The following is a 27,571-nucleotide window of genomic DNA, read 5'->3' on the forward strand; positions in this document are numbered from 1 at the left end:
CATATGGCATTGTTGGCTGGGAGGTCCCATTCAGGGCAGTAACCATTACTTTATGAAAGGCAAAACGCCTCAGGAAGCTAAAGAGAAGCTTGATAGACATTACAGTGATTCTGCACCTTTGATTAGAACAGTTTATAAGTAGTTTCAAAATTTTCGGAGTGGCCATATTGGCACAAGTGATGCTGAACGTTCTGGATGCCCTGTGGAGGTTACGACTCCAGAAATCATTGATAAAATCCATGATATGGTGATGGATGACAGAAGAGTTAAGGTGCATGAGATTGCTAGTGCTGCGGGCATCTCGAATGAATGGGCACATAATATTTTGCACAAACATTTGGACATGAGAAAGCTATCCACAAGATGGATTCCATGATTGCTCACGCTTGACCAAAAACGGAATCATGTGAAGTGTTGCAAGGATGGTTTGCAGCTGTTCAGGAAGAATCTGCAGGACTTGAAGCGTCGTTTCGTCACTGTGGATGAAACATGGATACATTACTATACTCCTGAGACCAAGCAACAATCTAAACAATGGGTTACCAAGGGAGAATCTGCACGAAAAAAGGCAAAGATCATTCCTTCGATTGGAAAGGTTATGGCGACTGTCTTTTGGGATTCACAAAGGATAATCCTCATCGACTACCTGGGAAAGGGTAAAACTATTACAGGTGAATATTATTCATCGTAATTGGACCATTTGAAAACCAAGCTGCAAGAAAAATACCAGTGATTGGACTGCAAAAAAGTCCTTTGCCATCACAGCAATGCACCAGCACACACCTCAGCAGTTGTGGTCACAAAATTAACGGAAACAGGATTCCAACTCGTTTCACAGCCCCCCTGTTCTCCAGACTTGGCTCCCTCGGACTACTATTTGTTCCCCAATTTGAAGAAATGGCTGGCGGGACAAAGATTTTATTCAAATGGGGAGGTGATTGCAGTAACTAATAGCTATTTTACAGACTTGGACAATTTCTGTTATTTGGAACGGATCAACAAAATAGAACAGCAATGGAAAAAGTGTATAAGTCTAAAAGGAGACTATGTCAAAAAATAAAAAAGGTTTACCCCAAACATGTAAGTAGTTTTTCTTTTTGCACAGACATTTCTAATGCCCCTAGTTATCTACATTGTGACTTTTTCCTTCTATGTCTTGCCTTTTGGTTGTGACAGGGCAGAGCAGGCCAGAACATACCAAATGCGGCATTTTCTACCTCTCTTGTTTGCAACCTTATTAGTTTCATAAATTTACCATTTTTTTTAGCAATACAAGGGAACAGTGAAGTTTAGATGGGTATATTAGGTAAATGATGACAAAGTACTGAATCAAGCTGGGGAGAAAAAGAAATATATGCACAACGAAAGGAAGGCGTCGGTTGATAGGATGCATCCTGAGGCATCAATGAATCATCAGCTACAACAAGCAAGTTCAAATGGACGTAGTTTGCCACAGTTGGTCAGAGATGAAAGTGCTTGCTCAGGAGAGACTATAGTGGAGAGCTGCATCGAACAAGCTCAAGTGCCCACCTGTGGGGAGCTGGGCATCCGCAGGCTGAGGTGGGCAAAAAGCTCACATACAGTCACTCAAAGAGATGAATGGTAAATTGGATGATCATATGCCTTAGTCAAGCAGCTGTGGGCAGGAGTAGGTACATGCCTTCTGGCAGGTAGCCTACCACCTACATCTTCTCTGTGGGCACCCAGGCCCCATGGGGAAACAATTGCTGAGCCTCCTTTGGATTTCACACACAATGAAGAAGGGGAGATGCTCAACAAATCAAGAAGTTTACAACAACCGTTCCTTCACATTACATCCCATCTGCTTCAACCAAAACTGCTACATATAACGTAAGCCCAAGCCAATACAAAATAATCAGCTTTTAGGGTTCTATGCCTCAAGTGGTAAAAACAGAAACCTTATAGGATCACTTTTTGTTGTCTGTCTGCCTGCCTGCCTTAACACCAGACTAGTGGTATCAAGTCGAAATTTATGTCACATACTAAGGTATACACTCCTTGGTGGTGTCAAAAATTTTAGATTCTAAGTCAGTATAATCAAAAGATACATGTATGTCACATACTTTGATATTCAGAAAGTCAGTCATCAAAACTGATAGATGAACTATCTATACATATAACAGTTCTGATGGTGTAACAGTAAAGCATGTGCCTGGAAACAGAGATATTGTGGGATCGACTCTTGGTCGGACTACCGATTTTTCAGTCTTTGTTTTAACCTAGCCTTCACCTGTCTATGACGTGAGGACTCATCTGAAACAACATGTAGTTTGGATTCTGCATTAAACTGTAGGACCCCTTTCCCCGGTTACATAAGTGAGGTAGAACAGGGGCGCACAAGTTGCTGAAGTGGCATCCAATAGAAAAACTTGCACCAGGCCATTATGCCACACAAAATAATTGTCATTTTTTCCTTAGAGCACAAGGGCTAATCACACTTGCCCATTTTTTAAAAAATAAATAGTACATCTTAAATTGCCAAAAAGCTGCTACATGAATACTATTCTCTACGAGTTTTGATCCTTGAGACTACCATCTCCTCAATGTAATAATACAAATGCTTAAAAAATAAAGTTCCTTGGCACCATATACAGAAATAAAAGGTACATTTTCAGTGCATGGAGTATAGTGGATGGACCTGCTAGCATACAGATCTTCAGCAAAGAACAGAAAAAAATTGTTCATATAACAATATAAAGTGAAATGTGTCTAAGTCCTCAAACAGTTCTCAAATTTACAATTGGCATAAAAGTAAAAAAGACTGTGCTATTCACTTGAAGTACACATGCACTACACGTGTCAATTTTTCCGTAACATGCAGTACTATTAGAAATGTTCATCTGTCTACTGTATCAATTCACACTCACTTTAGCAAGTGTGCCACTGAACCAGGACCATACCAGTCTCCTGGCTTCTTTCCAGATACTTCCCCCAATGATACCAGTGTATGAATTGATAGAGGACTCATTTGTGATGGTGTATCACCAAACCACTTGATAATCTTTCGATGGTTCACAGCATCCCTGTATTGTTTTTCATTACTAGGTCGCTGGTTTGGATCCCACCGCCAGCCTGAAAAGTATTATTTTGTCTATAATAATGAACATTTGTTAATGCTAAATGTGGATAAATTTAGAGACCTAGGTTACCTGTGTAAAGTTTGAAGAGAAGACTTCTATTATTTCTGAGGCTTAATAATTTTACACTGATATTCACTGCAAAATATTCATGCATTTCTATTATTTTCCTGCATGTGGATTTATTGGTAAGTCCCAAAGGTCAAGAAAACATCAAAGTTGCATATGTCATCTACTATATCAACTATAAGCTTTAGAAGACAACAAACATACATAGCATACATTTTCTGCTGCCTGAGCATTTACTACAAGTAGCAAATTTCTAACTCATCAAGAGTGCCCCTACAATTTCCTGTTTCACAATAGAGGAGTTTAACACATATGTACTCCCGTTCATTTTAGAAGCCAAAAGGTCTAATTTACACCTTCCATTCTTTACAGTTCCTGTAATTTCCTTTGATATGGGTAATTGTTAACACAGTTTATGCTTGCAATAAAAACACACACACTGTTGGTACAACACTGTAAAATCAAGGTCGTTGCAGACAGTGGATGATTATGAGGCTGATTCTGCCATTGTACAGCAGACACAACAAAGAGAACTGTGCCACATGAAATCTTTGGAACAGTAACTCCATCCTTATAAGATGTGTTTAATACAGTATGAATGGTAAAGGCTACTCATCAGACTGCAAATAAAATTTTTGTAGAAATCTCTCAACTGTGAACAAAATAAATGTACATTATCTACATCTACAACTACATTTATTCTCCGCAAGCCACCCAACGGTGTGTGGCGGAGGGCACATTACGTGCCACTGTCATTACCTCCCTTTCCTGTTCCAGTCGCGTATGGTTCGCGGGAAGAACGACTGTCTGAAAGCCTCCGTGCGCGCTCTAATCTCTCTAATTTTACATTCGTGATCTCCTCGGGAGGTATAAGTAGGGGGAAACAATATATTCGATACCTCATCCAGAAACGCACCCTCTCGAAACCTGGCAAGCAAGCTACACCGCGATGCAGAGCGCCTCTCTTGTAGAGTCTGCCAATTGAGTTTGTTAAACATCTCCGTAATGCTATCATGGTTACCAAATAACCCTGTTACGAAACGCGCCGCTCTTCTTTGGATCTTCTCTATCTCCTCCGTCAACCCGATCTGGTACGGATCCCACACTGATGAGCAATACTCAAGTATAGGTCGAACGAGTGTTTTGTAAGCCACCTCCTTTGTTGATGGACTACATTTTCTAAGGACTCTCCCAATGAATCTCAACCTGGTACCCGCCTTATCAACAATTAATTTTATATGATCATTCCACTTCAAATCGTTCCGCACGCATACTCCCAGATATTTTACAGAAGTTCTACATCTACATCTACATTTATACTCCGCAAGCCACCCAACGGTGTGTGGCGGAGGGCACTTTATGTGCCACTGTCATTACCTCCCTTTCCTGTTCCAGTCGCGTATGGTTCGCGGGAAGAACGACTGTCTGAAAGCCTCCGTGCGCGCTTTAATCTCTCTAATTTTACATTCGTGATCTCCTCGGGAGGTATAAGTAGGGGGAAGCAATATATTCGATACCTCATCCAGAAACGCACCCTCTCGAAACCTGGCGAGCAATCTACACCGTGACGCAGAGCGCCTCTCTTGCAGAGTCTGCCACTTGAGTTTATTAAACATCTCCGTAACGCTATCACGGTTACCAAATAACCCTGTGACTATTTTCTAAGCACTCTCCCAATGAATCTCAACCTGGTACCCGCCTTACCAACAATTAATTTTATATGATCATTCCACTTCAAATCGTTCCGCACGCATACTCCCAGATATTTTACGGAAATAACTGCTACCACTGTTTGTTCCGCTATCATATAATCATACAATAAAGGATCCTTCTTTCTATGTATTCGCAATACATTACATTTGTCTATGTTAAGGGTCAGTTGCCACTCCCTGCACCAAGTGCCTATCCGCTGCAGATCTTCCTGCATTTCGCTACAATTTTCTAATGCTGCAACTTCTCTGTATACTACAGCATCATCCGCGAAAAGCCGCATGGGACTTCCAACACTATCTACTAGGTCATTTATATATATTGTGAAAAGCAATGGTCCCATAACACTCCCCTGTGGCACGCCAGAGGTTACTTTAACATCTGTAGACGTCTCTCCATTGACAACAACATGCTGTGTTCTGTTTGCTAAAAACTCTTCAATCCAGCCACACAGCTGGTCTGATATTCTGTAGGCTCTTACTTTGTTTATCAGGCGACAGTGAGGAACTGTATCGAACGCCTTCCGGAAGTCAAGAAAAATAGCATCTACCTGGGAGCCTGTATCTAATATTTTCTGGGTCTCATGAACAAATAAAGCAAGTTGGGTCTCACACGATCGCTGTTTCCGGAATCCATGTTGATTCCTACATAGAAGATTCTGGGTTTCCAAAAACGACATGATACTCAAGCAAAAAACATGTTCTAAAATTCTACAACAGATCGACGTCAGAGATATAGGTCTATAGTTTTGCGCATCTGCTCGACGACCTTTCTTGAAGACTGGGACTACCTGTGCTCTTTTCCAATAATTTGGAACCTTCCGTTTCTCTAGAGACTTGCGGTACACGGCTGTTAGAAGGGGGGCAAGTTCTTTCGCGTACTCTGTGAAGAATCGAATTGGTATCCCGTCAGGTCCAGCGGACTTTCCTCTGTTGAGTGATTCCAGTTGCTTTTCTATTCCTTGAACACTTATTTCGATGTCAGCCATTTTTTTGTTTGTGCGAGGATTTAGAGAAGGAACTGCAGTGCGGTCTTCCTTTGTGAAACAGCTTTGGAAAAAGGTGTTTAGTATTTCAGCTTTACGCGTTTCATCCTCTGTTTCAATGCCATCATCATCCCGGAGTGTCTGGATATGCTGTTTCGAGCCACTTACTGATTTAACGTAAGACCAGAACTTCCTAGGATTTTCTGTCAAGTCGGTACATAGAATTTTACTTTCGAATTCACTGAACGCTTCACGCATAGCCCTCCTTACGCTAACTTTGACATCGTTTAGCTTCTGTTTGTCTGAGAGGTTTTGGCTGCGTTTAAACTTGGAGTGAAGCTCTCTCTGCTTTCGCAGTAGTTTCCTAACTGTAATGTAGTACCACAGTGGGTTTTTCCCTGTCCCTCACAGTTTCACTCGGCACGTACCTGTCTAAAATGCATTTTACGATTGCCTTGAACTTTTTCCATAAACACTCAACATTGTCAGTGTCGGAACAGAAATTTTCGTTTTGATCTGTTAGGTAGTCTGAAATCAGCCTTCTATTACTCTTGCTAAACAGATAAACCTTCCTCCCTTTTTTTATATTCCTACTAACTTCCATATTCAGGGATGCTGCAATGGCCTTATGATCACTGATTCCCTGTTCTGTACATACAGAATCGAAAAGTTTGGGTCTGTTTGTTATCAGTAGGTCCAAGATGTTATCTCCACGTGTCGGTTCTCTGCTTAATTGCTCGAGGTAATTTTCGGATAGTGCACTCAGTATAATGTCACTCGATGCTCTGTCCCTACCACCCGTCCTAAACATCTGAGTGTCCCAGTCTATATCTGGTAAATTGAAATCTCCACCTAAGACTAGAACATGCTGAGAAAATTTATGTGAAATGTATTCCAAATTTTCTCTCAGTTGTTCTGCCACTAATGCTGCTGAGTCGGGAGGTCGGTAAAAGGAGCCAATTACTAACCTAGCTCGGTTGTTGAGTGTAACCTCCACCCATAATAATTCACAGGAACTATCCACTTCTACTTCACTACAGGATAAGCTACTACTAACAGCGACGAACACTCCACCACCGGTTGCATGCAATCTATCCTTTCTAAACACCGTCTGTACCTTTGTAAAAATTTCGCCAGAATTTATCTCTGGCTTCAGCCAGCTTTCTGTACCTATAACGACTTCAGCTTCGGTGCTTTCTATCAGCGCTTGAAGTTCCGGTACTTTACCAACGCAGCTTCGACAGTTGACAATTACAATACCGATTGCTGCTTGGTCCCCGCATGTCCTGACTTTGCCCCGCACCCGATGAGGCTGTTGCCCTTTCTGTACTTGCCCAAGGCCATCTAACCTAAAAAACCGCCCAGCCCACACCACACAACCCCTGCTACCCGTGTAGCCGCTTGTTGCGTGTAGCGGACTCCTGACCTATCCAGCGGAACCCGAAACCCCACCACCCTATGGCGCAAGTCGAGGAATCTGCAGCCCACACGGTCGCAGAACCGTCTCAGCCTCTGATTCAGACCCTCCACTCGGCTCTGTACCAAAGGTCCGCAGTCAGTCCTGTCGACGATGCTGCAGATGGTGAGCTCTGCTGTCATCCCGCTAGCGAGACTGGCAGTCTTCACCAAATCAGATAGCCGCCGGAAGCCAGAGAGGATTTCCTCGGATCCATAGCGACACACATGATTGGTGCCAACATGAGCGACCACTTGCAGATGGGTGCACCATGTACCCTTCATCAATCCAAAGCAGAGTTTAATAATGTAGTAACTGTTTTGTATGCTACGGTGTCATCGTATAATAGGGCACTTATAAAGGACATCAGCACCTGTGTGAAAATATTTTAAACTGCTGCATTTGCAGACCCATTTCCCTGTCTCCCAAAATGCCCTGGAACCAACAGAATGCCACCCTTTTCTTCTGCCTCTGTAACTGGATGAATGAGTCCCAGATGTTCTAGGCTTTATCTTGTGCAATAATGCAATAGGCAGCTTGAAGAGGGTACTTGGTGGATGAGAAGCATATGAGGAATTTTGAAGCATAATGTTATCTCATTCAACAATGCTGCTGTTTCTGGCATATTCTCTCTCTCTCTCTCTCTCTCTCTCTCTCTCTCTCTCTGTGTGTGTGTGTGTGTGTGTGTGTGTGTGTGTGTGTGTGTGTGTGGTACACATGTAATAATGTTGATGGCGATATCTGTCACAAACTAGTTTGGGAATAAATGAATAACAAAAGTGTTTTGCATTAAGGTAGACCAACAATCACATATTATTGTTTTTGTACGCCAACACGGACCAACGGAAGTTTCAAGATAAAATTACTGTCATCTCATTCACTCTAGTGCCACCAACATTGAATTCGATGCAATTTACTTGCAGTGATTTCACTTGGCAAGGGAATATTGAGAATAAGTTCAGAGAATACTACAGAGTATATGATCGGATCACCCTGTTTAGGTCCAATTAGTGTAAACAAACACTCAAAGTTCGTAAGACATGAACTTAACAATGTGGTCTGGTGCAAGATTCCTTTTGAATCATAACAAATTTAAAATAACATTGTGTCTCCTTTTCAACCACAATGGTGAATGACTCCATCCTCAGTTACGTGCAGCAATACAGTCCACACTTAGTGCCAACAGGTTCCTGCTTAGAGCAAACCCCAAATAGCCTAGTTGCTCATGCCAATTCATGAATTTTTTTCCCCACTACGGGGTAAGCAATTGCACAGAACACTGCTGTGTGGTGCTGACAGCAGGCTGGATGTATAACACATCATGAAGATCTGCTGCTGAATGGCAAGTGCTACCTCACAAACTACAGCACAGAGATTGTGAGCTGGGCTTGTGTTGTATGATGTTGTCGTCAGGTGGTAGGAGACAGGTGTTGTAAATCACAGTGTGGTTAATTGTCCAAAATCCTAGCACATGTATTCCAAGGAGAGTGAAGCAATCTATGACCCCCTCCAACATATATTTCACATACTACCAAGATGATACAATACTCACACAGACACTGAGCAAGTCATTCTTCCCACCCATAATTCATGATCAAGACACAAAAGGGGGGAAGGGGGTGTGATGACAGTGGTACCTTCAGCCAAACACAGTAAAGTTACTTACGTGCGAAGTACGAAAGGCATAAAAAACAAACATTGACATCTGTCAGTATGTTGTGCATGGTCTCCCTTGAAAAATGAGCCATTTGTCATTCTACACAACATACTATGAGTTCTCTGTGGACTTTATATAGCCCTGTAAATGTAGATGTAGCTGGTTCAGTCTTCCAGGTCTCTGACAAGAGCTAACCCTGCTCTCACATGGAAAAGAGTCTTCCCTCCATTAATGCCATGTGGCTACAGAAAGATGATTCCCAATTTTCAGTGTGTGAAGTACTCTGCCATTGTCTGGGTGACATCTCGTGTTTGGAGATTTTTGTGCTTCAATACAAAAATTACTGATGTGTGACAAACTTACAAAAAATTCTTCTCATATTTTTTTAAGAGTTAAAAGGACAATTTACTGCATGAGAAATCTACTTGTGTTCTATTTTGCTGTTCATTGACCCTCTGTCTTAGTGACCTGAAAATCTAAGGGTTTTTCAACAAATGGTTGGCATTTAAATCGTCTCAAAACTGTGCACTAATTGTAACTGAAGAGCGGCACTTTTCTTTGTATAACAGAACATTCTGGCTGTGAAATTTGCTGATTATTTTGGGGCGGATAGACAGATGAATGATACAGTGGATCATGTTTACAATATGATCCATCCAGTCCTGAACAATGTCTAGAGGTATAAAAATAGCCATTTTGCTCTGCTGAGCATCCACAGCTGTGGCTTCCTTTCAGGGCCTTAACTACCTGACAGCTACAGATAGGTGACAAAGTGGTCACTGGGGTCCAAGTCATCAACCATTTCCCACTGAGCAGTGTCTGTATGTGCAGACGAGCACAATGTAAAGTTAATATCAGACATTAAAGCACCTAAATGTACGTTACAAACTGTAACTACAGACATTGCTATTTGTAGTCATATCATACAGTAAATCACGTTGCAGAATAAGAGAAACTTGTCAATGACAAAAAACAAATGAGACAAGTTACCAGTTAACTTAAGAATAGGTAATTATTAAAACACAATGACTAACATGAAATGAATCCATTTTTGGTTATCATGGCAGTTTTCATTTAGTTCATTGAGCTTTTGTAACGGATAAATTTTGATAAAACAATTACGTCATTTGCAGACTAAAGATTTGAAGATACACTTATGTGAGAATCGGCAACAAAATTTATCATAAAATATCAATTTGAAATCATTTTTTGTAGGACACTTCATTAAAGACTGTATTTTAATACCAAAAATTGTTGTTGGCCACAACAGGTTCTGCAACTGCAGTCAAGTGTCCCATTGTGCAAATCATTTTAATTATCAGCAGTTCAAGGACTTCTTGGACTAGAACATTTACTTATTACAAATCAAATCACAGCTTCTGTATTTTATTTACTTCATCACTATCATCAATGGAATGAGCTTCAGCCCTGTATGCCGCATTCAACAAGACACCTGTAGCTGCACGATATGTCTCACAGTGGTGAGCACTTCCACTCCCAGAGCCCTTTCTTCCTAGAAAAGGAGCAAAATCTTGCTTCCCCATAGTGTGAAATGGTTCTAGTTTGGTCCACAAGACTGTGCATGAAGTGTGGTAGTTTGTTACTAATTGTTTGGCAGTTCAATACTGGATATTATTTGGTGTTGCATCCTGAACAGTCTTCATTACATGGTTGGTTTGTTCTGCCATTGCCTGTAGCTCACTTGGTTAGCTTGTAGGCAACATACTGTAACAAGGTACACATAGTGTGTCAGGATATATTTGCAATAATTAAAAAGGAAGAATGTGAATTAATGTGTTACCATTACACAAACAAAAGAGCTTAAGAGATTAACCAGAGGGAGAAACTGGGTATGGCAGCTCATACAGAAGACAGCCTGCATCTCTCCTAAGCAGGTCAAAGTCCTCCGCTCGATCATTTGTAGGTCAGTCTGGTGTGGCAATAGAAGACAGCAACAGGAACTCTGCAGTTTTGGATTTCACATCTAAGAAATCATTCACACAGTAGGATCACACAGACATACCACTGTTTGACAACCAACCACTGTTATGTAGGACATAGAAACAGTCTTCCCTGGCACTGAAAAAAGCTGAAAGAGTTGAAGACAAATAAGTTTCCAGATCGAGATGGAATCACATTCTGATTTTACAGTCGGTACTCTTTGGTGTTGGCTCCATATTTAGATTTCTTTTATCATGAATATTTTGTCCAGCAGAAAGTCCCAAGTGACTGGAAAAATGTAAAAGTGACTCCCATACATAAGCAGGGTACAAGAATGGAAACAGAAAATTATAGATCTAAAACTTTAATGTTTACTCGAAAACCTTTGAGCATATTCTATCTTTGTGCAAAACAAATTTCTTTGAGACAGAAAAGCTTCTATCCACAAATCATCATGGATTTCAAAAGCGACTCTCATGTGAAACTAGGACTGGCCTCCTCCCACATGATATGAACCACAGGTGGAGAGCAACAGGCAGATTCCATATTCCTGGACTTCGAGAAAACATTTGACACAGTGCTACTCTGCAGGCTGTTAACAAGTCTTTGAGCATATTGAATAGGTTCCCAGATATGTTAGTAGGTCAAAGACTCTAAGTAATAGAACACAACACGCTGCACTGGACGGCTAATCTTCATCAGAGACAAGGCTATTGACAGGGGTGACCCAGGGAACTGTGATACGACTGCTCTTGTTCTCTTGACACACACACGATTTGACACACACGATTTGACACACAGGGTGAGCATCAGTCTGTAAATGTTTGCTGCTGATGCTGTAGTGTATGGGGAATTGTTCTCCTTGAGTGACTGTGGGAGGATGGAGGATGAGTTAAGCTGAATTTCTATTTTGTGTAATGAATGACAGCTTGCTCTAAGTGTACAAAAATGAAATTTAGTGCATATGTGTAGGTAAAACAATCATGTAATGTTTGAACATAGCATTAGCAATGTACTGCTCAACATAATCACATCAATCAAATATCTAGGTGTCATGTTACATAAAATATCTAGGTGTAATGTTACATAAAATATCTAGGCAGAATGTTGCAAAGCAATATGAAGTGCAAGGAGCACAAGATATGGCAAGATTAGCAAAGACCATTCTCACCTGAAGATGACAGCCAGATGAACTGTGAAAATATTGTGTTCAGGTGATATCATTATCTGGCTGGAGACATGACAAGAATATCAAATATCTAGGTGTCATGTTACATAAAATATCTAGGTGTAATGTTACATAAAATATCTAGGCAGAATGTTGCAAAGCAATATGAAGTGCAAGGAGCACAAGATATGGCAAGATTAGCAAAGACCATTCTCACCTGAAGATGACAGCCAGATGAACTGTGAAAATATTGTGTTCAGGTGATATCATTATCTGGCTGGAGACATGACAAGAATATCAACAGGTAATATGTCAGAAACGTTATGTAGTCACGTCAAGTACCTCTATGGGGAGGAGATGCTTGAACTTTTAAGGAAGTTTGATAAACATTGAAAGAATAAGGGGAGCTGCTGACTGCCCTCACTTTTATGATGAGCCGCCATAATACTGGTATCATACTGTACCTAGATTCGCAAAATTTGTTCAATGTACTGATATCAAAATTGCCAATAATATTAAAAAGCATGTTAGTTTTGTCCTAGTAAAGTAGTGCATTCATTTTACTTACATATACTGGATGTTATATACAAAGATTTTATTTCTGCATTTGGAGGCTTTATCAATGCTGCCAGCTGTGTTTTGGGAATGAGTGGAATGGGCCCACAAGAGTGCCGTCATTAGGCAACCTTCAAAATTTCAATGTCTCTGATTTCTATCCCATGACATGATTAACCTCACGAGTAAAGAATTGGATGACATCACATTATCAGTTTTGGAGAAAAACCTAAATTTTGCTCCTCCTCTGTGGAGTCTGTCCATCAATAAATTTATTTGCTCAGTGGAGGAGCAAGCAGTGTGTAGCTCTCCACAGGTCCGAGCAGAAGAAATCAGGCAAGAGATTTTGAGCACGCAGTCGGACTCTGAGGCCAGAGGGCAATATTTCCTCTCTTGAAAACTCAATTACTGAAAAATTAGACATGGAAATGATGAAGCTTTGTCATCATGTATTGATGTCTATATATTTTTTATTAAATGACAAATATTTTGAACACACTGATGAACTGGCTATTGGGAATCCATTACACTCATATTTGCCAATTTACTTATGGAAGATTTTGAAGACAGGACACTGAGGACAGCATTTTTGAAATATACCATTTTTAGAGAAATAATGATGATACATACAGCTTTCCTTTTCTTATATGCTCTGCGAACTGTGGATGAAAGGCAATAGGCAGATTCCATATTCCTAGATTTCTGACAAGTGTTTGGAATTGTGCCCTGCAGCAGACTTAATGAAGGTACGAGCATATGGAATAGGTCCCAGGTATGTGTGTGAGTGGCTTGTAGACTTCTTACATAATAGAACCCAGTATGTTGTTCTCGAGGGCAAGTGCTCATCAGAGGCAAGGGTACAGTCAGGAATACTCCACAGAAGTGTGATAGGACCTCTATCTCTCTCTCACACACACACACACACACACACACACACACACACACACACATATATATATATATATATATATATATATATATATATATATATATAAGGGGCAATCAATCAAAAAGTTTCCATTTGAGGGCTCTTCAGTCCATAATCAGTATGCCAATTAGGCTACATCACCATCAGCATTGAGGATAGCATCCAATGGATGCACCAGGTAGAAGATACCTGTTTAGTGAAACATTGTATTGCTCCATGAAGAAGTCTGTACCTGCTTGCTGCACATCCTCATCTCACACAAGTCGTCAACCCTTCAAGACATTCTTTAAAGGACTGAAGGCATGGTATTAGCATGAGGAGACATCAGGACTATAGGGCTGATGCTCAAGTATCCTCCATTTGAGTTGGCATGACTTCTGTGTTAAGACATTTGCGATACAAGGATGTCTGTTATCATGAAGTAGCAGCACCCCTTGGTTTTTGACAGACATGCTGCCCCATACAAATTCTCCATTCTCCAATGGATGTATACTGATGTTTGTCCTTCAGCAGCCACAAAAAGAATAACAGCATGTTGATCCTGTTTGGACACATTTGGTAATAATGTCACCACAGTTCACATTTCTGCATTTACTGAACACATGTCATAAACACATGAATGCTTATATACCAACATCAGAGTCGTGCTATGTTGCATATACACTGCAGCAACACCATCAAATGGAAATTCTTTGATCACTCCTTATATTACCTTACTTTCTATATAAAAATTTATGTACCACAAAGACTTGAACATATCTTACTTGGATTATAAATAAAACAGAAGAAAAATATTACCTCTTCCAAGAAAATGTGAAACAAGTGCCTGGGCTAAAAGCATTTGGCCACTGCGAAGCATGCAACCCCAACCACAATCTGAGCTAATGTTCGAACCATCAAGACTGGGGAACTCCTTTCTGTATGTTAGCCAAATGCGGCTCATGAAGTCACTCTTAAAGCTCTCAATTCCTTCTTCTTTCTCATCGCTTACCAGTTGTTCATCACATGGGTCAGTCTTACGATGGTAACATCTTCCTAAGAGCCACACTGGAGAATCTCGTGAAAAGTTTGTTTTCATCTTCACATTAAGACCTTCAAAAAGACAAAGAAATGATTATTGAAGGAGGACTCCAGTTTCAGAACTGAACACCGAGCTATAACTACATAATATCCCAGTTTTCTCAATGATGTTCTCTCTCCCTTACTACTCACAACTGTTTTCACTGCAATATAACATTTAATACATCTAAATATAATCTGTAATATTAAATATACACATAGCAAGCTTTAAAAACTGTCAAGAACCTGCAGTGACAATATGTGCTGTGAACTACACCTAAAAAATGATAAGGTTGCTTTAGGGTCAATTTACAGACATACTACTCAAGTATATCCACGATATTCATTTAATCACCAAGTTTCTCCCAATATCAAAGGTAGAATGACCCATTTTGGAATATTCTCCACATTGTTTTCACAAATACTGAACCCTTTTACATTTTGAATTACAAAGTAATGTGCTGATGTTACAGACTAGCATAAAACGTGTGTTTTGTGCTTGAATGACTGCCTCCTAACAACATTTACTGAGGTGATAAAAGTCATGGGCTACCTCCTTTTGCCCAGAGTAGAGCAGCAACTCTATGTGGCATGGACTCAGTCATTGGAAGTCTCCTGAAGAAATACTGAGCCATGCTGCATTTATAGCTCTCCATAATTGTGAAAGTCTTGCCGATGCAGGATTATATGCATGAACTGACCTCTCAATTATGTCTTATAAATGTTTTATGGGATTCATGTCCGGCAATCTGAGTGGTCAAATCATTCCCTCAAATTATCCAGAATGTTCTTCAAATCAATCGCGAACTGTGGCCTGGTGACGTGGTGCACTGTCATTCATAAAAATTCCGTTACTGTTTGGAAACATGGAAGTCCAAGAATGGCTGCGAATGGTCTCCAAGTAGCTGAACACAACCATTTTCAGTCACTGATCAGTTCACTTGGACTAGAGGACCCAGTCCATCCCATGTAAACGCAGCCCACAACATTATGAAGCCACTGCCACCAGCTGGCACAATGCTTTGTTGTAACTTCGGTCCATGTTTTCGTGGGCTCTGCGCTACACTCAAACCCTACCATCAGCCCTTACCAACTAAAATCAGGACTTATCTGACCAGCCCACAGTTTTCTAGTTGTCTAGGGTGCAACCAATATGGTCACGAGCCCAGGAGAGGCACTGTTAGTAAAAGCACTCGCATCAGTGGTCTGCTCCCACAGCCTATTAATTCCAAATTTCACCACACTGTCTAATGGATATGTTTGTTGTACATCCCACATTCGTTTCTGTGGTTATTTCACGTGGTGTTGCTTGTATGTTACAACTGACAACTCTACGCAAAGGCTGCTGTTCTCAAAAGTTACATGAAGGCTGTCAGCCATTGCGTTACCTGTGGTGAGAGTTAACGCCTGAAATTTGGTATTCTTGGCACCCCCTTGACACTGTGGATCTCGGAATATTGAATTTCCTCACAATTTCCAAAATAGAATGTCCCATGTGCCAAGCTCCAACTACTATTCCACTGTTAATTCTCGTCATGTGGCCATAATCACATTGGAAATCTTTTCACATGAATATCCAGAGCACAAATGACAGCTTTGCCAATGCACTGACCTTTTATACCTTGTGTATGCAATACTACAACCGTTTGTATATGTGTACATAACCACCCCATGACTTGTCACCTCACTCTATAAGAGGCTCAGTAAAATTATCACCAATCACACTTAAAAAAATCGGATTTTAATCAAGTGGTTTTAAAACTGCATATATCACAACGAATCATTTGCAAGTAATTAATTACATTACAGACCAGAGCATCAAGTATGACTCACCACATTATCTAGACATTCATAGATTTTGATAAAGCTTTTGACTACTTCAACAAAATCGGTATTTACAGCCCTTGAGACAATATATACACAAGAACAAAGTTGACCACCCAGTGGCACATACTGCTGGGCACAACACTTTTAAGTCCAATGTCATTTGGATATTTCCCTCTAGCACAAGCTCTTCTGAACTACATAGATGGGAAACTTCCCGGCAGATTAAAACTGTGTACCGGACCGAGACTCGAACTCGGGACCTTTACCTTTCGCGGGCAAGTGCTCTACCAACTGAGCTACCCAAGCACGACTCATGCCCCGTCCTCACAGCTTTACTTCTGCCAGTACCTTGTCTCCTACTTTCCAAACTTGACAGAAGCTCTCCTGTATACATTCTGGATACATAGATGGGAGTTATCCTTGCAATACATCCTTCACTCCCATAATCCTCCTGACCTCCACTCTGATAACCCACTGTCTCCAACCCTCCACCCAACAATTTTCCTTTTCTCTGTTCCGTCACCCCCTCCTATGTTGTACCTCCACATCATCATCATCATCATCATCCATCACATCTAATCAGCTCCGATACTCGTGTATGATATGCTTAGCCCATGCACCTGCCACTCCTCCTTCCCAGCACACCTGCTGGCTCCCTCCAAGCTACTAGCCACAAACTACTCAGTAGGTATCCCTGAACAACCTCAACGTTCACCCTGTTTATATATTGGCTGTCCACAAAACTCTGAGGCTAATTTTATTCGCGATATATACATGACATCAGCACAGTATCTATGGTGGCAGCTTGAACTAGCAACTGTATACAGTACATGTGCTTTCAAACAGTCACTTGTGAGCAGGCAGTGCTAAGTAGTGGATGTGTCGCTGTAGTGTCAATGTTATCGTGTCACAAATTGCAATGGTGCAACAAACTGAATGCCTCTAGGTCAAAAGTTCAAAGCGATTCTCCAGCATCTTTTGAAGAAGAGAGAAGTCTGTCCAATACACAATGACCCCTGGAAGAAAAGAGAGAGAGAGAGAGAGAGAGAGAGAGAGAGAGAGAGAGAGAGAGAGAGAGAAGTATGTGGATATCTGCCATGACCTGATTGTAATGAGAAACATGGAAAAAATCTTTCCTGGAAAAAAGATTACCATGGGTGACAAAAATGGGTGTTACCGATATGAACCTAGCATAAAACGACAAAGTGCAGAATGAGTCTCTGGTGGCTCACCAAGACTGAAGAATGTGCGAATGTTACACAGAGTTGACAATCGTCCCAAAGAAGGCCTTTTCCAACAGTTTCACATGGCTGTATAAACAGTCTGTGTGATGTACTCAAGTGGGGGAGATCAAGAAGAACACCTGCAGCACCATCAGGATAATCATAAATTCAGAACTGAAAGAGGAGTTAAACAAAGAGGTTCAACATCACTAATGATATCTTCAGCAGTTCTTGAGGAAGTTTTCTGTAATCAAATTGGGAAAACCTAAAAACAAATGTATGTTAATGGAACATATCTGAACCACCTTTGTTTTGCAGGTGTTAATGTACTGTTTACTTCTAGTGGTCATAAATTCCGACAAATAGAAGAATTTAACAGAGCTAGTTTGAAAATAGAACTGAAAATAATGTACATTCTGAATGAAAATTATAATGCCAATGAAAAGAAACATTACAAATTAACAAACAAGTCATGGAACAAGCTGACGAGTTTTAGTATTTAGACAGTTGAACACAACTGGCGAGAAAGTAAAAGAAATACAGAGAAGGTATGGCTTGGAGTGCTTCTGGTAAACTAAATACAGTTTTCAAAACTCAATTATAAATGTCTCTGAAATGAAAAGTTTACAATCATGTGTATTACGAGTTTTGACTTACAATAGTAAGGCATACATTTTCAGGATTGAAGAGACAGGAAAAGAAACTGATGGAGTGGACGATGCAATTACAATAAACAATGAAATGGAGATGGGTCCTATTTGCCATTCCTGCGTGTAACCTGATGTCTTCTTGCACTTGTGGGAGCTCTCTTCACCTTCATATTTGTGTGCCCTTATGATGTAAACTGCAGATGGCATGGGGGGGGGGGGGGGGGCAGGAATGAGGAATAAGTTGGGGATGACATGCATATATGCTATGAACCTATGTCTGATACATGAACAACAGTCATTAACATCTGTTTTAAGTGCTGATCCACAGCTCAGTGCAGCTACATGGTGTACTACTTTGTACCAGTGTTACTTGTTTCCCTATCCTTTCAATTCACAGTAGTTACAAGGAAACAATGACTACCTGTACTAAAGTCTCATCTCATCATGATACATATATATTAGGAAAAAAAACAGGTTTTTACACTGCATTAGTGGCCTCAGAATGTAGTTTATTATGGTGAAATTCTTGGATAGATGTTTCACTGATTTCTCACCACTTGATGCTAAATGTATATGCCATGTGACTAGGGCCTCCCGTCGGGTAGACCATTCGCCGGGTGCAAGTCTTTTGATTTGATGCCACTTCGGCGACTTGCGCGTCAATGGGGATGAAATGATGATGATTAGGACAACACAACATGCAGTCCCTGAGTGGAGAAAATCTCTGGCCCAGCCGGAAATCAAACCTGGGTCCTTAGGATTGACATTCTGTCGTGCTGACCACTCAGCTACCAGGGGCTGACACCACTTGATGCTGACAAGCTACAAAGAAGTAAAGACAGCAACAAAATCTTTGTGCAAAATATTTGTGACTTCTGTGACATCTCCATGACATAATTCAGTGAACTAAATAAAGTACTACATGAGCTCCTGGTAACTCCTGATGAAAACAGAGGAAGCTGGTTAAAAATCCTTGGGTGTCAGCTCTAGCCATCTTGTAAGGTCTCCATGAGATTTTGGCAGACTCATTGCCATCTTCATGTGGTTCCTGATGATTGCTGATCTGCTTGTCTTGGTCTCCTGTATATGTTGGCCGTTACCTCCTGCATCACTCCACTCCTGTCTTCAGTGCAGCCATGGCACTGATTGGTGGTGATGGTGGGGCTGGCAATGCCCAGTTGCGAACTATGGTCTCCAGTGTCCATGCTAACACTTTCGGGTGCAGATATCACTGTATGGGTATGCTTTGCTGCTTCTCAACTTTGTGCACGGTTTGACACCTGACTCAGATGTAGGCTGCTATCTTTATTAATTAGTCCATCTTCGGCCCCAATTTCAATGAGCTCTTTAATCACACAATCCCAGAAGGAGGAAGATTGCCGAAGTATATTGGTTTTGCTGTACTCTATAATATATAATATGACCAGTTTTTAAACTGTGGTCAGCCATGACCGACTTGGTGGTGATGTATGCGTTGCTGCATTGACAAGGGATTTGGTAGACCCCAGATTTGTATGGCCTAGCTCATCCTTTACTGAACCTAGTAGTGTTGAGGTCTTGGGGGGGGGCAATGTACACATTCGATACTGTGTCACTCCACCCGCTGTAGTGGCTGCACTTATAGCAACAGGAGCAGGATGACCGAGGGGGTAATGGCCAACATGTATAGGACGCCGACATGAGCAGAATATCAGTCATGAAGAACCACCTGAAGGTGGCAAAGAGTTGCCTACTGATATATCAAAGAGAATCTACAATTTGACATGGCTGGTCAACCAAGAACTGAAAAAGTAAGACATACCCAGGGAAAATATTAGCCTGCTTGACTGAGGAAGCTGTCAAAAGCTTTAGTTCACACACAAATATCATGCAGCAACAAATACAGTGGAACTTCGCACAGCAAGCACAATTCGTTCCACAATCTTACTCTTAGTGCAAAACATTCATTAAGCAAAACAATTTATCCCATATAAATTAATACAAAATACAATAATGCACTTCATGTGCAAAAAGTACTGAAAGTTGTATCATATTCATGCCATTTATTCAAAGAAAATTATATGTACAGTATTATGTACTTTATTATTCATGATACATAACTAATTGTTTTTTACTAGGAAACTATCTACAGTCATTTGTTTCTGCTGACGCTTCAAGTCTTGGTGAAAATGTGACACAGAATTATCATCAAATAAATTTGCAGCGTGTGTAGTCACTGCTTTATTGGAGTGATGATTTTCAATGTATGATGCAACTGATTCCCACACTTTCAGCATTTCTCTTATAGTGGCAGAAGATTGCTCCTTTGTTGTTACCGCCTCCTCCTCCCAAGAACTCCTCTCGGCAGCTTCCTGCTGTAAAACACACAGCTACTCCAAAAGCTCGCCAGTGACCATTTCTTGGCTGCAATCTTCCACAAGCTCATTGATATCATTGTCATCCACTTTTAGTCCCAAGCTCTTGGCCAAAGACACAATCTAGTTGACTACGGGCTCCAAAGGTACTGACTGAAACGCCTCAGAGTCACATTCGAGAAAGCACTCCAGCCAAAGCTGCTTCCAAGCAAAAGTGAGAGTTCTCTTGGTAACCCCTGACCACGCCTTTTCAACCACCTTGACACAGGCGACGATGCTGAAGTGATATTTCCAAAACTTTCTAGGAGTGAGATTGGTAGCCTGAGTCAACGCAAACCAATGCTCGAAGAGTGCATTAGAGTAGAGTTTCTTAAGGTTAGGAATAATTTGCTGGTCCATAGGCTGGATAACAGAGTGGTGATAGATGACAGAAATTAGATCCTAATGAATTGAAATTTCTCAAGGTGGTGGTCTTATAGGCCTGGAGAATGGGCAGGAGCATTGTCCATAAGAAGCAAGACATGGAGTGGTTGACTCATCTCAAGCAAATATTTTTTCACCGAAGGACCAAACACTTTAGTGATTCAATCAGAAAAAAGATCACAGGTCACCCAAGTCTTGTTGTTGGACCTCCACATCATCACATTTAGCCTGCCCTTATGAACTTTACACTGCTTGAAGGCTCATGCAGTTTCTGCATGGTAAACCAACATCACTTTAATTTTCAAATCATTGCTTGCACTGGCACAGAATAGCAGTGCGAGATGGTCTTTCATGGCTTGTGGCTCGGCAATGCATTCTCCTCTGCCATTAAAAAGGTATGCTTCAGCATCTTTTTCTGGACTAGACCAGTCTTGTCACAATTAAAAACCTGTTGTGGCACATAACCCTCAGAATCTACAAGCATCTGGACGTTGCTGATGAAGTTCTCTGCTGCCTTTGTGTCTGAGCTGGTTGCTTCACTGTGCCTCACAACACTGTGAATTCCAGTTCTTCTCTTAAACTTCTTGAACCACCCACGGCTTCCCTTAAAAACTTCTTTGACCGCTAATGAGGTAGTGATGCTGCTTTGTCAGTTGCTCCTATAAAAGGCTATGTACAGAAACATTTTATTTGTTACCTTGCTTGCACAGGTACTACCCACACATGAGTAACAGGATTTGTACAAACCAACTGTTGAGGGGCATGCCATGTGAACACTGCAGCAAAGCAATAAAAAACTTCCATACCAATGGCATTAGAGAGCTCATTACTATGCAACCATTATTACTCAAGGACATGTCAAATTTCTTGCAAGCTGCTACCGCTATAAACAAGTTGTATCTACCTACAATCCACTCAGTGGCTCAGGCATTTCCTGGTAAAAATTCACAGGGTTCCACAGTTTTAATTCTTTCTGATCAATCAATCCATTAGTAACTGACCTTAATGATTTTATCATGACAACACTTCAAAAGTATAGGGTATTTACATACACTAATAAACAATACTTTGAATTTGTTTATGCCTTAATGATATTCTCTCTAACTGACAAAGAGAAAGTCTCCTACAATTAGTCCTGCATCAAAGCAGTGGATAGGTGAAAGAGCCACAACTGATATAGTATAGCACAGTGGCTGTATTGAAGATATCAGAAAATAAAAATTTGAAGTTACAGCTTTGCAAATACACTGCCCAGTCACATTAATGTGACCACCTATCAAGAGCCTTTTACAGCACAGACCACTGCAAGCCATGAAGAGTCAATGAGGTTCTGGAAGGTACTGACTCCAGTACCATGGCTAGCTGCACCAAGTTCCTTGGTTGAGGATCCCTGGGGTGAACAGCCTGATGGATGTGGTCCCACACATTCTCAAATGCGTTTAAATTCAGGTGGCCATGGGTATATGGTAAACTCATCCCCCTGCTCTTCAAATCACACACGTAAAATGCGAGTTGTGTGACATGTTGCATTGTCTTGCTGGTAGATGCCATCATGTCGAAGAAAAGGAAACTGTGTGTGGGGAAGGACATAGTCCCCTGGGAGAGATGCACACTTGTATACGTTTCCTTTCAGACATTTCACATTGTACACGCCACCGGCCATCTGTTGATGGAGCATAAAACATGATTTATCCCAAAAGGCATCCTGTCATCTCTCAGTGGACATCCATTTGCAGTACTGATGTGTAAGTCCCAGTATTTGTCGCCGATGAACAGCAGTCAGCATTGGTACACGAACCACGTGCCTGCTGCGAAGACCCATACACAGCGATGTTTGCTGAACAGTCATTGCTAGTGCCTTGGTCCACCTGGACAGTCAGTTGCTCAACAGTTGCCCATCTACTCACCCATACACATCTCCACAGCTGTCACTCACACTGTCACTGGTGCACCACAGTTGCCTTGGTGCTGGATTTGAATAGCGCTATTTTGCCATGCACGGCATACCTCGTCCACAACATAACAAAGTTTACAAACACAGCTGTTTTGGAAATTCTTCCTCTCTTGCCTGAAAGCCCATGATCATGCCTGTTTGGATATCAGATAAATCACTCCATTTTTGCATTACAACAACTGCAATATTTTCCACATCCCCCAACATGCTTTATATACTGTCCACTACTAGTGTTGCCACCTGCCGTCTGGGAGTGGTTATTGTGAGTTGATGATTAACATAGGTGATGGTCACTTTAATGTGAGCAGATTGTGTACGAGGCATCTGAGAAAAGTAATGAGACTGGCAACACTGTGAGCAGTCCGACAATGCTGTGTTGTTCTACTTACGTAGACTAGTGTGTTCATCCTTTCCAGATGCTCAGTCCAAGTTTAAACTCCGTACAAGCAACAATTGATGTCCGAGAGCATCATCACTGAAGGTGTGTGTCATAAAGACAGAACAGTGGAATTTAGAGTGACATCGTGTGATATAGTTTTGTGTTAAACTTGGGGTCTCTGTGAGCATTATATTTGAAAAGTTGGAACAGGTCTATGGGGAACATTCCTTATCAAGAGCACAAGTTTACCACTGGCAAAAATCATTTTTGAAAGGCCGAGAACATGTTGAAGGTGAAACTTGCTCGGCAAGACCTTCAATTCCAAAAACCAATTAAAAAGTCAAAAGCATGCATGTTCTTGTGAGATCAGACCAACCCTTTACTAATAAGGATTATGGGTGATCTGTTAAACACTTTCTCAATACATCAAATTGTGACTGAAGGTTTGCACACGCAAAAGGTTTGTGCCAAACTGGTGACAATGCCCCATGTCACACTGTGATTTTCATCAGGGAATTTTTGACCTAAAAGACATTACTGTTGTTCCACAGCCCATTATTCACCTGATCGGAATCCTTGTGACTTTTTTCTTTTCCTGAAATCGGAAAATATCTTAAAAGAATGTCATTTTGGGACTCTGGAGAACATTCAACAGAATGTGACCAAGACTTTAAAGGCCCTACCAGTTAAAGGCTTTCGATGCTGCTATGAAGACTGGGAACAACTACTACACTGGTGTATAGCTGCCAAGGGGGACTACTTTGAAGGAGACAATACTGTTGTCTGAAAAAAATAAAAACTTTGGTAGATAAAAATCACTAATTTCTTTTCTCTCACACCTTACACATTCTTTGTGGCACTTACAAGTATTGAAATACCTCATTTACGACATTAAAGTGCCAAAGAAACTGGTATAGGCATGCATATTCAATTAAAGAGATACAAAAACAGACAGAATATTGTGGTGTGGTCGGCAATGCCTATATAAGACAAGTGTCTGGCGCAGCTGTTGGATCAGTTACTGCTGCTACAATTGCATGTTATCAAGATTTAAGGGAGTTTGAACATGGTGTTACAGTCGGTGCATGAACAATGGGACACAGCATCTCTGAGGTAGTGACAAAATAGGGATTTTCTCATACAACCATTTCACGAGTGTACCATGAATATCAGGAATCCAATACTGAGGAGGATCATTCAATGTGACAAAAGTGCAACCCTTCTACAGATTGCTGCAGATTTCAATGCTGGGCCATCAACAGGCATCAGTGTGCAAACCATTCAATGAAACAACATCAACATGGGCTTTCAGAGCTGAAGGCCCACTCGTGTACCCTCGATGACTGCATGACATGAAGTTTTACATCTTGCCTGGGCCCGTCAACACTGACATTGGACTGTTTTATGACTGGAAACATGCTGCCTGGTCGGACAAGTCTCATTTCAAATTGTATCAAGTGGGTGGATGTGTATGGGTATGGAGACAACCTCACGAATCCATGGATCCTACATGTCAGCATGGGACTGTTCAAGCAGGTGGAGGCTTTGTAATGGTGTGGGCACTTTGAGTGATGTGGAATCCCTGATATGCCTAGATATGGCTCTGACAGGTGACATACACATAAGCATTCTTTCTGATCACCTGCACCCATTTATGTCTATTGTGCATTCCGACAGGCTTGAGCAATTCCCACAGGACAATGCAACACCCCACACATCCAGAATTGCTACAGAGTGGCTCCAGGAACACTCTTCTGAGTTGTAACTCTTCTGCTGACCACCAAACTCCCCAGACATGAACATTATTGAGCATATCTGGGATGCCTTGCAACATGCTGTTCAGAAGGGATCTCCACCACCTCGTACTCTTATGGATTTGTGGACAGCCCTGAAGGATTCATTGTGTCAATTCCCTCCAGCACTACTTCTGACATTAGTCAATTCCATGCCACATCGTGTTGCGGCACTTCTGTGTGCTTGTAGGGCCTTACATGATATTCGGCAGGTGTACCAGTTTCTTTTTCTCTTCAGTGTATATGGGAGACTACATAATTGGAAAATCTGGAATTCACAAGGAACAACTAGCAAGAAGTGGAAACAAAGTGAATATTTTCTGCAGGTAGCTCCTGTTGCAAGAGTGTCCTCAGGAAACAGAAGATAAATTGTACCTGAGGACTTACTGATGTTCTATCTGGCATTGTGTAGCAGCATAATGCGTTCTGGGAGCTCAGGCACTGTAACAGATAGCTTGGATAAAACACCACCAGCCGGAAGTGAATTTTCTCACCATTCTGAAAAATGCACAGTTGAGGATCGCCAGGGGATAGTCTGTCTTCAAACATTTGCAGAGAAGAACATCTACATAAATGATATGGGAATGTTATTAAAAATTTCAAGGCAGGCTATCAGTTTACTGTAGGGAATGATAATTAATCACACGACTGTGGGGAAAGGGGGGGGGATGAGAGATGAGGAGACAAGGAACACACAGTGGTAGTGATTTCGTGTGTAAATAGGTGCTGAGAAAAAAGCAGATCACATGGACACAGATGTGAATGAGTGCAGGCATGGGCAGTGAGCAGCTGTCTGACCTTGAAATGGTAAGATACTGATTTCGTTTAAATTACAAGTGCAATGGACTAGCAAATACTGCAAGACATTATGGTGAATGAGTAGAACTAAGAAAAGGCCAACTGGGTTGTCCTAGCATGCTAGAGAGAAGCACACTACTGCTTAGACAGGTTTCCATGACTGAGGTTTCATTCATAAATGTGACAAAATACTAATAGTAATTTTCCAACTGGACATGGAATCAATTTAATTTAAACAGAATAAATGTTATTCTGTATTTGCATTTCTATTTTTATTTTTGTGTTCCCTTGATTCTTCAAGTGTTTCTGTATGTTTTGTTGCTGCCAATTTTGTCCTATTGATGACCTCACAGTTTCTCACTGATCTGATAAATAAATCACACATCTGGAATAAAATAATCAGAGTCTATGAACGTCCTGAAAGCTGATAACTCTTGGCTCAGTGTTTTGAATGTAGTGAGGCTGCTGACTAATGTAGAATCTACAAGTCACTGAAACAGCCAACTTGTTTTAATCAACATATATTTTGATTGACCCTCCATCTTCCTGTCACCAGACTACAACAATGGGACAATTGCTTATGTTATGATGATGATACACTTTAAACAGAAGACATGATTTGGAACAGTTATTTATCTTACACACAATAAACTATCTGACAATATGAATATAAAAGACTGTGTTAACTCAACAATTCACTCAATTTATGGCCTGAGTCTAACATTGTTTGTGTTTGTGGTACCATCAAATGTACTGAAATAAAAATTCACATGGATATAACAAATCTAACAACTTTAGCTCCCTTGGGAGGCCAGGCTTTGTCAGTCCCAAGTCTGGATAAAGGGGGAGTGATGGAGTAACACCACGTTAAGAATCTCCAGGTAAAAGTCCTGACCTTGTAAAATTCTCTTGCTAAAGTAATGGAGATGCAACCGTCTTGGACCTTGGGACCAGCTTCTCACAGAGCGGAAGCAGCAGGCACACTTTGTACAAATCGTGGAGATTGACACATCAAGTGTAATGCTACCTGCAGTTGTCAACTAATGGCTGTACTACTGTGATGTGAAGGCTAAAGGAAACCACATTATTTTTCTCTAGTACATGCAGTTCTCTGTTAAAAATGTTATGACAACTTCCTCTTGGGTACAATAGTTTCCCATTTGGATGTCCAGGTGGGGATTACTCACAAGCAGCTATCAAATGAAACAGAATTTTGATTATGGGGGTAACACACAATGTTAGAATGTCAATGCAGAGTGGGGAAACTAGAAAATCTAAAGGCAGAAATGCCAAGAATGGAGACACACGTAAGGAATCAGTGAGATGTGATGGGCTGAAGGGAAATAGTTTTGGAGTGGAAATCATGTGATTAGTCACACTGAGACAGATAATGGTACAACAGGAGTAGGAATAATCATTAAGAGCAAAATTAGCAATAGCATAAAGGGTTATCTGCAGCAAACAGAAAGAGAACTGATAGTGGAATTGAATGGATATCCAAGAGATATGGCAGTCATATTCATGAATTAAAATATCTCAAAAAA

General features: G+C 41.0%; 1 protein-coding gene across 2 annotated transcripts in view; it reads right to left on the reverse strand.

The window, feature by feature from the left end:
* The window catches only part of LOC126470123 (cysteine protease ATG4C), an 81,201-nt gene that overhangs the window by 40,777 nt on the left and 12,853 nt on the right, over window positions 1-27,571 (reverse strand). For both annotated transcript variants that reach the window (XM_050097738.1, XM_050097736.1), the window contains 2 exons: window positions 14,366-14,659; window positions 2,889-3,093 (listed from right to left, as the gene is read on the reverse strand). In XM_050097738.1, coding sequence (XP_049953695.1) covers window positions 2,889-3,093; window positions 14,366-14,645 — 485 coding nt within the window. In that variant the 5' untranslated portion in view covers window positions 14,646-14,659. The remainder of the gene's footprint in view (window positions 1-2,888; window positions 3,094-14,365; window positions 14,660-27,571) is intronic.

Source organism: Schistocerca serialis, chromosome 3 (genome assembly GCF_023864345.2).
Source record: "Schistocerca serialis cubense isolate TAMUIC-IGC-003099 chromosome 3, iqSchSeri2.2, whole genome shotgun sequence".
In the NCBI taxonomy this organism is placed as follows: Eukaryota; Metazoa; Arthropoda; class Insecta; order Orthoptera; family Acrididae; genus Schistocerca; species Schistocerca serialis.